The following is a 12,611-nucleotide window of genomic DNA, read 5'->3' on the forward strand; positions in this document are numbered from 1 at the left end:
TGCAGGCACCTCCTCACTGGTCTCCCTGTTTCCATCCCAGCTCCCTGTGTTCTCAACACAGCAACTGGAATGATCCTTTAATCTAAGTCAATGCCTTTCTCTGCTTAAGACCTTCCCTTGGTTCCTCACCTCACTAAGAGAAAAGACCTTCCTGTGGCCTTCCCCACCTTGTCTCCCACTCTTGTCCCCACCTTCCCTCCCACTCTTGTCCAGCCACAGGCACTTCCTCAGCCTGGAGCAGCAAATGCCAGGACCACCTTGGGCGGACGGAGGGGGATGGATGGGTGAGGCACACTGCCTGTCTGCTTTCTGCTGGGTGCACAAAGCAATGCCCTAATTTGTAAGCCCTTGCCAATTTCTGGAGTTGACCCTTGAACAATATGGGTTTGAAATGCACAGGTCCACCTATATGTGTATGTTTTTTTTTTTCAATAAATATAGTACCTGCATTTTCCTTCTATAGTTATTTGAAAACTAACTAGGTGTAGGGTGAGTTTGTTTTTGGTTATGGGTCACCATACATGGAATCAAAAGAACTAGGATTTGAGTCGTGATTCTGTTTCCACTATCTCAGCGTCCTCCCTTGGGTGAGTCATTTATCAATTCCTTTGTTTGGGGGGCAGAGATAGTAGTACTTGGGTTGTTGACTGTGTGCTGAGGGTACGGGTAGGGCAGTGATTGACACCCTGACTGCTCTGTGTTCAAAGGGCAATTGTAGGACTACGGCCAATTGTAAGATAGCTCATGGTATCAACAATTTGGTAAAATTTAACATTTAACATCTTAGAAGCTGATGCAAGCTATTTTGCCCTGGCTCCATGGGTTTGCTCCCTTGAAGCAATTGTTTCTCAGGCTGGCTGAAGCGTGCGTGTGCATGCCAGTCGCTCAGACATGTCCAACTCTTTGTGACCCCATGGACTGAAGTTGGCCAGGCTCCTCTGTCCATGGAATTTTCCAGACAAGAATACTGTAGTAGGTTGTCATTCATTCCCTCCTCCAAGGGCTCTTCCTGACCCAGGGTCTCCTGCATTGCAGGCAGATTCCTTACCATGTGACCACCAGGGAAGATACACAGATGCTTTTTATATCATTCTTTTATCTGGTCCCATCACTTCATGGGAAATAGATGGGGAAACAGTGGAAACAGTGTCAGACTTTATTTTTGGGGGCTCCAAAATCACTGCAGATGGTGATTGCAGCCATGAAATTAAAAGACGCTTATTCCTTGGAAGGAAAGTTATGACCAACCTAGATAGCATATTCAAAAGCAGAGGCATTACTTTGCCAACAAAGGTCCGTCTAGTCAAGGCTATGGTTTTTCCATTAGTTATGTATGGATGTGAGAGTTGGACTGTGAAGAAAGCTGAGCACCGAAGAATTGATGCTTTTGAACTGTGGTGTTGGAGAAGACTCTTGAGAGTCCCTTGGACTGCAAGGAGATCCCACCAGTCCATTCTCAAGGAGATAAGCCCTGGGATTTCTTTGGAAGGAATGATGCTAAAGCTGAAACTCCAGTACTTTGGCCACCTCATGCAAAGAGTTGACTCATTGGAAAAGACTCTGATGCTGGGAGGGATTGGGGACAGGAGAAGGGGACGACAAAGGATGAGATGGCTGGATGGCATCACTGACTCGATGGAGGTGAGTTTGAGTGAACTCTGGGAGATGGTGATGGACAGGGGGGCCTGGTGTGCTACAATTCATGGGGTCGCAAAGAGTCGGACACGACTGAGCAACTGAACTGAACTGAACTGAACTGAGAGACTTCCCTGGTGGCTCAGACAGTAAAGCGTCTGCCTACAATGCAGGAGACCTGGATTCGATCCCTGGGTCAGGAAGATCTTGTGGAGAAGGAAACGGCAACCCACTCCAGTATTCTTGCTTGGAAAATCCCATGGACAGAGGAGCCTGGTAGGCTACAGTCCATGGGTCACAAAGAGTCTGATACAACTGAGTGACTTCTCTTCACTTCAAACATACCATATAAAGACATACATAAAATTACTGAGTGATAATTGTAATGGAAGGCCAACTCCCAAGACTCAGAAAGGGACAATCTGAGGCTGTATTCTCTCTTCTCTCCCCAAGCACTACTTCTTCTTCAAGCTCAAAGGAAAACTCAGAAAGTTTTCCAGTGGTTGTCTAGTTCCTTGGGTGATGAGGATCTGAGCCAGGTAGGAGGTTTGCCAGGCCCCGAGGACACTGAGAAGGCACAGAGTAAGGAGGGAGGAAAGAAAGGGGCCAGAAAGACTTGATATTTTGCAATGAGGCCAAAATTGAATGTGGGGACAGAGAGAAGCTGCCCCTTGCTCACCAAGGACCCCCATCCGAGCAATCAGACCCCTGGGAACAGGGTCATATTTTGGGAGGTGGCCAAGTACTGGGAAAAGACTCTGGGGCTTTGCAGGTGGAAGGAAAACCTGGATTTGAGTTTCAGATCTACCTTGTATGACCAAGAAGCCCTGGGGAAATTGTTTCCCATCAGCCTGTGAGATGGAGCTAGGGGTACTCCTCTGACAAATAGGACCTCAGAGGCCCACAGAACTTACTGCAGATGTCTTGGCCTCTGACACATACTTTGCCCCGGAGGTGCCCCCGCTGGGCTCTGGGAAAGAAAAATACTGGCCTGTCAGATAGTAAGCTGATTCCTCATAAAATCCTGTCATGTTATAAGCCCCATTGTACCAAGAAAGTACATAAAGAAGGACCGTAAAGAAGGCTGAGTGATGAAGAATTGATGCTTTCAAATTGTGGTGCTAGAGAAGACTCTTGAGTCTCTTGAACTGCAAGATTGTCAAATCAGTCAATTCTAAAGGAAATCAACCCTGAATAGTCATTGGCAAGATTATTGCTGAAGCTGAATCTTCAATACTTTGGCCACCTAATGGAAAGAACCAATTCATTGGAAAAGACTGTGATTCTGGGAAAGGTTGAAGGCAAAAGGATAAGAGGGAGGCAGAGGATGAGATGAGTAGATAGCATCACTGATGCAATGGATATGAATTTGAACAAACTCTGAGAGACAGTGGAGGACAGAGGAGCTTGGCATGCTGCAGTCCATGGGGTCGCAAAGAGATGAACATGACTCAGCAACTAAATAACAACAACCAAGAAAGCTGGCTGAGGCTCAGAGAGGTTAAGGATCCTGCCTGAGGCCATACCCATTGGCTAAGCTGAATTTTGAACCCAGGAAGTCTGATACTGTCACTGTAATCAAAGCAGGCCAGACCAGAGATCCACTGGCCTCCTCGTGGCAGATTAGGACACCAGAGGGACAGGGGGAGGTAGGGCTGACTGTCAACTGGGAGGGACCATCTGCTCCGTGAGGACAGACGTGGCCAGGGGACTGGACATCCCCAGCACTTGGCACAAGGCCTGGCATACAGGTGGCCCTTGGTGGCTGTCAAGTGAGTGTCCCTGGGGATGTATCCTGGGGTCTTAGATTCCTTTGGGAATCCAGGTCCTTTCTGGCCCAATAGCTTGAAGGCTGTGGGTTTTCATAGCCCATACCCTTGTCTTTTGGCCTGACCTTGAAACAAGTTTGAACGCATGTTATAGCCCAGATCATAGTAGTCTGAAAAGATGGAGGTAATTTCCGTGGGGCTCTGGATCCTGCTGGGCCATGAGCTTGCCCTCTTCTGGCCCTCCAAGGCTTCCCCAATGGCCTTTCGCGCCTAAGCAGGAAGGGAAGGAGGGAGAGAGAAGACAAAAGGAAGGGAAGCAAAGTGAATCCCACAGCTCCCCTCTAATTTCTCCTCCCTTGGAGCCTGCCCTCACCACTCCTCCCCACCCTAAGCCTGCAGCCTTCAACCAACTCCCAGTCCTGGGAGCTGGCATAGCTGAACGCCCTCACCCTCCCATACCACCTCAGCTTTCACATGGGCCTCAGGCATCAAGGAAGAAAATGATCATGAAAACTTCTCCCCACACTGAACGTGTGAATGTGTCAGTTGCTCAGTCTTGTCCAACTCTTTGCAATCCCATGGACTATAGCCCACCAGGCTCCTCTGTCCATGGGATTTTCCAGGCAAGAATACTGGAGTGGGTTGCCATTCCCTTCTCCAAGGGATCTTTCTGACCCAGGAATTAAACCCAGGTCTTCTGCATTGCAGGAGGATTCTTTACCATGTGAGCTACCAGGGAAGCCCTATGGAACAGCACCAGGGGACATGTTTATAAGGTGGTATTATTTCCACAATTCATAAAGAAGGAAACTGGGCCTCAGGGCAGGGACTCAATCCAGCATACAGCTAGAGAAGGAAGTCCTGGTTGGCCTCCTACAATGGTAGGAGTGGTTGAGCCCAGGCCTAGGAGCCAGGAACCTGGTTTGGGTCCCAACTCTGCCATATACCAGCTGCTAATTTGGGCAAGTCTCTGCTCCCCTCTGGGCCTCAGTTCCCCTACTCTTGAAATGAGGGTGGAGGTAGAACTGGGTGGTCTTTGAAATAACTTCCAGTTCTAATATTTGCTGGCCTGATGACACTTGTGATCTGGGTCACAGCTGGATTTAAACCAAAACAAAACACAGATCTCTTCATTTAAGCCCAAGACAATGATGGCCAGAGAGAGAAATGGCACGTTCCTTAAGCGAAGAAGGACAGAGAGAGATAATGACCATACTGTCAACCTCAAGCTGGGGCAAGATCCTCCAAGTGGAGTCTGGAGTTTAGGATTTTGACCTCCCAAACTAAGAGGTGCAAGGGTCACCCCACCTTAAGATGATAAAGTAGAAAGGGACCCACCCATAGCCTTTCTGACCCTGGCTCTTCTACTTGTTCTGTGACCCCAGGCAGATCATTTCACCTCTCTGAGCTCCAGATTTATCATCTGTTAAAAAAGATGGTGAAGGACAGGGGAGCCTGGTGTGCTGCAGTCCATGGGGTTGAAAAGAGTTGGACATGACTTAGCCACTGAACAACAGCAAAAAAAGAAACAATGACTAGCGCCCGGCCTGCTATATAATGTATCCATTATGAGGGCTGAGATGGTGACTGAAAATATGTCTCAAAATGCCTCAAAATATCTGTTTGACCAGAAGTGGCAGGTAGGCAGGTAAGTTTTCTCTCAACTTTCAGTTGATCAGCACAGAGTTCCTGCAATGATGTATCAAGTGGGGGGAAAAGGCCAGCATTGATTGGTGACGTCTGCCGTGAATTCAGGCTCTGTTATTTGCCAGCCTGATCTAGTCAGCCTCACTTGACGGATGTAGAGACTGGGTTCAGAGAGAAGAAGTAGCTGTACAAAGTCTCCCAGGATTCAGGGGCAAAGCCAGGATTCAAACCTAAATCTTCTGATTCCCAGTCAATCCTGTCCCCTTGAGGAGACTTAAATTAAAAGCATCTAATTCTAACATAAATCTTGTAAGTGCAAAATCATTATAGACCAGGGCTCCAGAATCTGCCAGACAGTTTGGATCCCGTTTAACTTGAGTTAATTTACTTAAGCCTGCTAAAGCTTGGGCTTCTAATCTGTAAAATGACGATTATTATAGTACCTCCCTCACTGGCAAAATTGAACAGTTAGATGTAAATACTAAACAGTGCACAGCGCCTGGCCCATAGCAAGTGTGCAGTAAACACTACTCACTGATGATATTATTACAGGGACTCTGTACTCAAGAGCAACTTCCTTAGGGGTCCTCATTGCCCATCTCCATGCTTGACCCTCCTTCCACCCTTAGCTTCCTGTGCCCCGTTCTGACACCTGCTCTTCAGAGACCAGCTGGTCCACCACGTTGCTCCCAAACTTGTGACGAATGTTGTTGGGAATGCTTCTGCCGCTCTGGCCCTGGGCCCCAGAGTCGGGGTCTTCCTTCGGCACCTGGCATGGCTGAGCCCCTTCTCGTAAGGAAGCCCTGCTCTCCCTCGAGGAGGGTCTGAAGCTCCCCTTCTTCAGGGATTCCGGGTCTGAGTCCCTCCAGGGGGATCCCCGGCTGACAGCTGAAGGGGGTGGAGGCGGGATCTCCTCCAGGGAGGCCCGCCGTAGGGAGCTGCTTCGGGGGCTGTCTCCTCGGTACAGGGATGGCTTCGGGGAGACTGGGGCCTGGTACTTGAGCTTGGAGGTATCCAAAGGGCTATGGGCAGCTCTCCAGGGGTCCGTGTCCTGCTGGCCTTCCTTCTTGTTGTTCGGATGGGCCCTGGTCAGAGTGGTTGTACCTGAAAAGGGAAGAAACAGGGAAGGAAGAAGAGGAGACAGACATGCAGAAAGTGGAGGGTAGGAAAACAATGATGGGGGTGGGGAAGGGGAACAGACAGACAACCCAGAGCAGAAAAAAAAGGATGGTATGGGGTGTTGGGGGTGGGGGGTGGGTAGGACGGAAAGAAGTCATGGGAGACGGAAGCATGGGTGAGAAATCAGGAGAGAGACCAAGAGAGAGGGTAGTAGCCTGAAAAATGTCCCACTGGACAAGGCAGCCCTCACTGTTTTTGACCACAGGGGCTACAGCCCCAGCCTGACCAGCCTTGAGGCTAGCTGTGTGACCTTCAGGAAAGGAGGTGACCTCTCTGTGCTTTAGTGAACTGACTCCATTTGGTTAGTTCCCTTCTGCACCTTGAACCCCCTCCATCCACCACCCCTGACCCCTGACCCCCAACAATCCAGTGAGCGACTGTGAAAGCTGGCAGAGGGCATCTTTCCGCTTGGCCAAGTCACACAGCTAGAAAGTACTGGAGCTGGGTTGGCCGGCTTTTGTCCCCAGTTAGAGCTGCTCCCCAACCTCACTTCTCTCCTCTGCTCTCCAGCTCATGGAGTAGTGTCATCCCAGCCACTTCCGTGCTCTTATACCCCATCTCTCCCCTTCTCTGTCCCCATCCCCACTCGCCCTGACTTCCAGTTCCCGGGAATCTCCTGCCCCAAGCCCGCAGTTCTCCTCATTCTCTTCCCAGATCCCTGGGACTCCAGCCAAACTGCCACTCCTTCCCCACCACACTTCATGATGTCCGACTTCCCAGCCTTTGCTCAGACTGGTTCTGCTACCTGGAAGTCCAGCTCCTCCTTTCCCCTAAGTCAAAATCCTCCAGGTTCTTTCCAACTCAGCCCCACCAGGGAGTCCTCACTGACACCCACCTCAAGCTGGTGGAGCCAATGCCTCCTTACAACTCTGTTCCCAGCACGCTCCATGCATCTCTTTGGGTTTTCCCCTCTCACCATCCTTGTAAGCTTCAAACCCTGTTATTTTCTCTCCCTGATCAGGGAGGGGAGTCATGGTAGTGGGTCCACAGGTGAGTCGGTCCTGGGCCTCCCCTCAGCACCCACCAGAACCCTGTGCATCAGAGATGCTGGTGGCACCCATCAGTGAGGGAGTGAATGAGTAGATGGCTGCAGGGGAGTCAGACCCAGGGTCACCCTGCAGCTCATCAATTCTGAAATATCCTTTCTTTTCATGTTATCATCCTTGACATCCGGCTGCATCTGACAATCAATGCGCTCTGGTCTAACCAGTGATGTTTTCTTTCCTAATGACCAGTAACAGTTCACCTTACAACCCCCTGCACTGTGACTTACAACACATTTTATATAGCATTTTACACGTGGTATATAATAAACACCTTCTTACTGGGCAAAATACAGAAGACAGGTCTGTCTCTGCCCCCTCCCCACATACAGCCACCCCCACAATCCTCAGTTTCAGGTGGTAGCTGTCCCTCCACAATGTTTTGGATGGATCCTCCGGTACTCCTGAAAGATACACAGCCCTGTGGGCTCAGGAGGAGCCCTGTCCTGAGCTGGGCTTCCATCTCCCCATAAGCACAAGGCAGGGCCATGGTTGATGAGGCCAGTGCTGAGTGCTCTTACTGCTGTCTGCCTGTATTCTCTTGAGAAGGTTCACTGTCCCCATCCTGAAGCCTCGTCCCCAGAGGCGCCCTTTTCTTGGCTGCCTGTTTGTTGGCCAGAACCACAAGACAGGAGGGAGGGAAGGCAGTCTGGTCTGGGGGAACAGGTTTCTCCTCTTTTGTGCAGACAACAAAGGGGCAAGAACAGGATACTCTGACTTCAGCTCCATGTGGGTAATGATGGTGGGGAGGAGAATAGTGAGGAGGAAGCGGGCAGGTCTCCAGGATCCATACTCCTGTTTCTCCCAGGCTGTGCTACTGCCTGCCTCCTCTAAACACAGTTTATCTTAATTGCCTGCTCACCCTCCACTTGCCCTTTAGGGTCAGGAGAGCTGCAATGGCTGGGAACGTATCTCCTGCCCCGGCTCAGAAAGCCAGTGTGTGTGTGTGCTCAGTCACTTCAGTCATGTCTGACCCCATGGACAGTAGCCCACCAGGCTCCTTTGTCCATGGGGTTCTCCAGGCAAGAATACTGGAGTGGATTGCTATGCCCTCCTCCAGGGGACCTTCCAGAGCCAGGGGTTGAACTCGCATCTCCTGCATCTCCTGCATTGCAGATGGATTCTTTATGCACAGAGTCACCTGGGAAGCCCAGCCAAATAAATGAATAAATAATTTTAAAAAGTATATTGCAGGGAATTCCCTGGCACTCCAGTGGTTAGGACCCCACACTCTCACTGCTGAGGGTGCAGGTTCGATCTCAGTCGGGGAACTAAGACCCCGCAAGTTGTGTGTTGCAGCCAGAAAAAAAAGAAACAAAAATGCAGTGATTAAGGCAGGATCCTAGTTCCTCCTCAAGGAATATCTTTGAGTTTTTCACAAAAGAAGTAAGGTCTCCACCCTGGTGGAGGATGAAAGCTTCAGACTGGAGCCCAAGATTCCTAGAACACCACTCTGTTATCTCACTACCAACCAATCAGAAGGAAGTCACACACCTTACAGCCTTCCCCCCAAAGCCTATAAAATCTTTTGCCTGAAAACCATTGAGGAGTTCAGGGGTTTTGAGCATGAGCCACCCATTTTCCTTGCTTGGCCCTGTAAGGAACTTTTTTCGGCTCTAAACTCTGATGTTTTAGTTTACATGGCTTCACTGTGCCATGGGCACATGAACTTGCGTTTGGTTACAAGAGGCGACACTAAGGTGGGGTCATAATCCCCAGACCAGGCAGATGGGAGGGGATCAGCAACCCTCTGTGCCCTTCCTCTTCCTTCTGTCTTCAGATAGAAGCCTCAAGGAAGTCGGGACCACACAGCAGGTCTAGAGGCCAGAGCAAGACTAAGAGGGGGAGGGGTTGGTCCCTGCTATCCTCAGGGGTCCCTCCAGAGGCCCTGCATGTGCACTCAGCATGTCCCTGCTTGCCCATCCTACCTACCTGGTCGGTGGCCCAGCTCCATCGGCTCTTGCTGTGGAACAGGTAATTCCAAGCCTAGTCCTGCAGACAAAGAAACACACAGGGCCATCTCAAATGACAAGTCTCTGCAAACAAAGATGAATGGAGGGCTGAACAGGGAGGCCTGTGGCCATCTGCCCAGCCCCTGACCAGAGGGCTCCCAGTGCTGCCTCCAGGGCTCTCTGGCACCAAGGAGCCCTCTGCTCCATCCACCCATCACCCCTGGCACTGGACCTGCTTCCTGGACCCTGGCAGGCTGGATCACCCCATCGCCAGTGCCTCTTTCTCAAGGAACCTGGGGGTCCTCTTCCTCCTTTGCAATCTTTCTCTTCTATTTCCTCCCCCATCTGTACCACTCAACCCTCTCTAGGGGCCCCCAGCAGGCCCCTAGCTGGGAGGGGCATTGCCCCAAGCTCCCCATCCTGGAGACTACTTGCCTTCTGCAAATAGGATTTTGTCTATTTTTACTAACTGGTCATTCAAAGAGAGGAACCAGCTTGGCCAACATGGAGGAGAGCCAAGAGCAGGAATTGACTCTGGGATAATCTCTGTCTTTCTTCCAAAGAACAGGCCTTTGGGTCAAATTTGAGGGCCAGCGCTGGCATCTTCAAAAGCCTCTGCAGCTTTCAGGTTTATGCTCCTTTCTTCTAAGTGAATTTTTTCTTTATTCATATTCTCTTATTCTTTTGCATGTGTTTTTAAAGGATTTTGTGCAATTTGTAATATGAATAGGATAAAATGATTTAGGATAAATGATGATTAATACCTAGATCTAAGTGGTAAGTATCTTTTAATAAGGAAAACATAGAAGCATCAAGTCAGAGCTGGAAAGGGTCTTTGAGATTAGTTAATCCAATCCCTTTATTTTACAGAAAAAGAAACCGAGACTCACAGAGTGTGATTTGTCAGGTCACCCAGCAAATTGGTCTCTGCCAAAAAACTCAGAGAGGTTAAGAACCAGATGAGTTGTATTCTCTAGAAAAATCACCCCAAACAAAATACCCTATTAATTTTGACTTATTGTTTGGTGATTGTGCAGCTTCTGGTATGACTCTTAACGACCCTTAGCCCCCTGGTATTCATACACTGTGTTTCCCCTCAACCCTTGAGTCTGGGTTGGACCTAGTGACTTGCTTCCTTAAAAAAAAAAAAATTTCTTTTTTGGTCTCATTACATCATGCGAAATCTTGCGTTGCAGCAAATGGACTCTAGCTATGGCTCACGGGCTTGGTTGCTCTAAGGCATGTGGTATCTTAGTTCCCCAACCAGGGATGGAAGTTATGTCCCCTGTACTGCAAGGCAGTTAACCACTGAACCACCAGGGAAGTCCTGGAAAGGATGCTTGTCATCAGAAGCTGGAGGGTGGGCTGAGGCGGACCATGACTTCTGTCTTGTTCACAATCTCTCTCACTCTTCTTGGCTCTTCTTGTGCTGATGGAAGCAGCTTCTGTGTTGTGAGCTGCCTTCTGGACAAGCCCCCACGGCAAAGAACTGAGGGCCTGTGGCCACCAGCTCAAGAAGAAATGTGACTCTCAGTTCAACAATCTGAGGGACTGAGTCTTACCTTGGGCATGCTCACGGAAAGCGGTCCTTCACTAACTGTCCTTTGAGATGAGACAGAAGCCCTGGCCAATACTTTGATCATCGTCTGTGAGAGATCCTGAGACAGATGGCCCATCGAAACTCACCTGCATTCCTGACCCACAGAAACTATGAGGTAATAAATGTGGTCTGAAGTCACTCAGTTTGGGGGTGATTTGTCATACAGCAGGAGATGACAAATGCAGCTCATGTGTTAAGTATTCCCCCATCTAGGAGACTAGCCTCTTTTCACGAGGACTCACAACTGGAGAAACTGAGGCTCAGGAAAGAAATAGGACCTCTCGCAGGTGGTGCTGAAACCAAGCCCCACTTCTGTCTCCTTTGAGTTCTCTTTCTGCTCCTGTCCCTGTTCCCCATCCCCACCCCACCCCCTGCCCCCAATATGCCCACTGGAGCTCCCCATCAGCTCCAGAGACACCCCCAGTCCAGAGTGGCCTGGACTGGTTTGAACAGAAGTATAGGCTCACTGCCAGTTTCTGACCTGGAGAGAAAGATCCCAAGAGACGTTGGTCAAGGAGGGAGGGAAAGTAGATCCCTTGCAGTCTGGGAGCTCCACTCACAAGCAGCTCTGCATAAAGAGAAAGAAGATGAAGCCCCATGTCCTGGCAGACTCCCGGCCCATTTCAGGGTCCCTGCCTCACCTGTCCACTCTCTCTCATAACGTCAGAAAACATGTGAACTGCCCTGGTTTGTTCACTCTGAGGCCCAGGAGTACAGATCTGTGCTGCACAACTGCTGCTGGAGACCAGTGGATAGTTGCTGGGGAGCAGCCCACCCCTGTCCGTTGGAGTTGCCATGGTGATCACTGTACACAGGGCTCTGTTACCTCAGAGGGCTGATAAGCCCACCCTGGGGAACAGAGGCCAAGGAGAGCCAGAACTGAGGGGGCAGCAGGGCCCTTCAGGCATTGCTCACTCTCTCATCCACTCAAAATGTCCCAAGTATTCACCATGGGTTTGGTTGAATGCTAGGCACAGAGGGCTCAGATGCCATCAAGTGTGAAGGATGTTCTTGGGATTACAAATTTGTTAAGAAGAGAGGGTAATTAGTTTTATCTAGGGAAAAAGAGGTGGGGCTCACAGAAGGGCCATTTGAGCTGGGTCTTGACGTATGCATAGGAGTTTAACAGTTAGAAGAGACTAGACTATTAAAGGCCCAGGTGTGATTTTGAGCGTAAATTAGGTTAAGGGGAGTAGGGAGGGAAGAGAAAGATGTACCTGGAGCTGTCTGAGCTGGTTTCAAAGGGATGAGGGATCAGAGCAAAATGAGAGCAGGAGTAGAACAGTGAGGATCTACTCTCTTCCCATTAAACCCCAAGGTTACTTTCTTCCCTTGCAGCTTTCTTATTCCCACTGCCAGAGCTCTGAGACCTTCTCCCTGGGACTGAATCTGTTTCTCTGGTTCCTCCCCCCATCACTCCTCAAAAGGTCTTATTCTGAGCCAGGAAAGACACCCAAGGTAGAGACCACCTTCCTTTGGCCTACCTACTTTTTTAAAATTTTTCTTTACACTATGATATAATTAATTTATCATGTGTTAGTTTCAGGTGTACTGCAAAGTGATTTAGTTATACATATATTCATCCTTTTTTCAGATTCCTTTCCCATATAAGTTATTAAAGAATATTGAGGAGAGTTCCCTGTGATATACAAGTCCTTGTTGATTACCTATTTTATATTAAGAGGTCAGTATATGTTAATTCCAAACTACTAATTTGTCCCTCCCTCCCCCACCCCCAACCTTTCCCCTTTGGTAACCATAAATTTGTTTTGGAAGACCGTGAGTC

At 49.4% G+C, this 12,611-nt stretch overlaps 1 protein-coding gene across 1 annotated transcript; it reads right to left on the bottom strand.

The window, feature by feature from the left end:
• Window positions 1-2,090: 2,090 nt before the first annotated feature.
• Window positions 2,091-10,796, bottom strand: CIMIP4 (ciliary microtubule inner protein 4). Its single transcript, XM_060413677.1, has 6 exons — window positions 10,788-10,796; window positions 10,635-10,689; window positions 9,206-9,265; window positions 5,704-6,155; window positions 3,511-3,674; window positions 2,091-2,202 (listed from the first exon to the last, which is right to left on the bottom strand). The coding sequence occupies exons 1-6, from the start codon at window positions 10,794-10,796 to the stop codon at window positions 2,091-2,093; spliced, it is 852 nt and encodes a 283-aa protein (XP_060269660.1).
• Between the last annotated feature and the right edge of the window lie 1,815 nt (window positions 10,797-12,611).

Source organism: Ovis aries, chromosome 3 (assembly GCF_016772045.2).
Source record: "Ovis aries strain OAR_USU_Benz2616 breed Rambouillet chromosome 3, ARS-UI_Ramb_v3.0, whole genome shotgun sequence".
Lineage (NCBI taxonomy): Eukaryota > Metazoa > Chordata > Mammalia > Artiodactyla > Bovidae > Ovis > Ovis aries.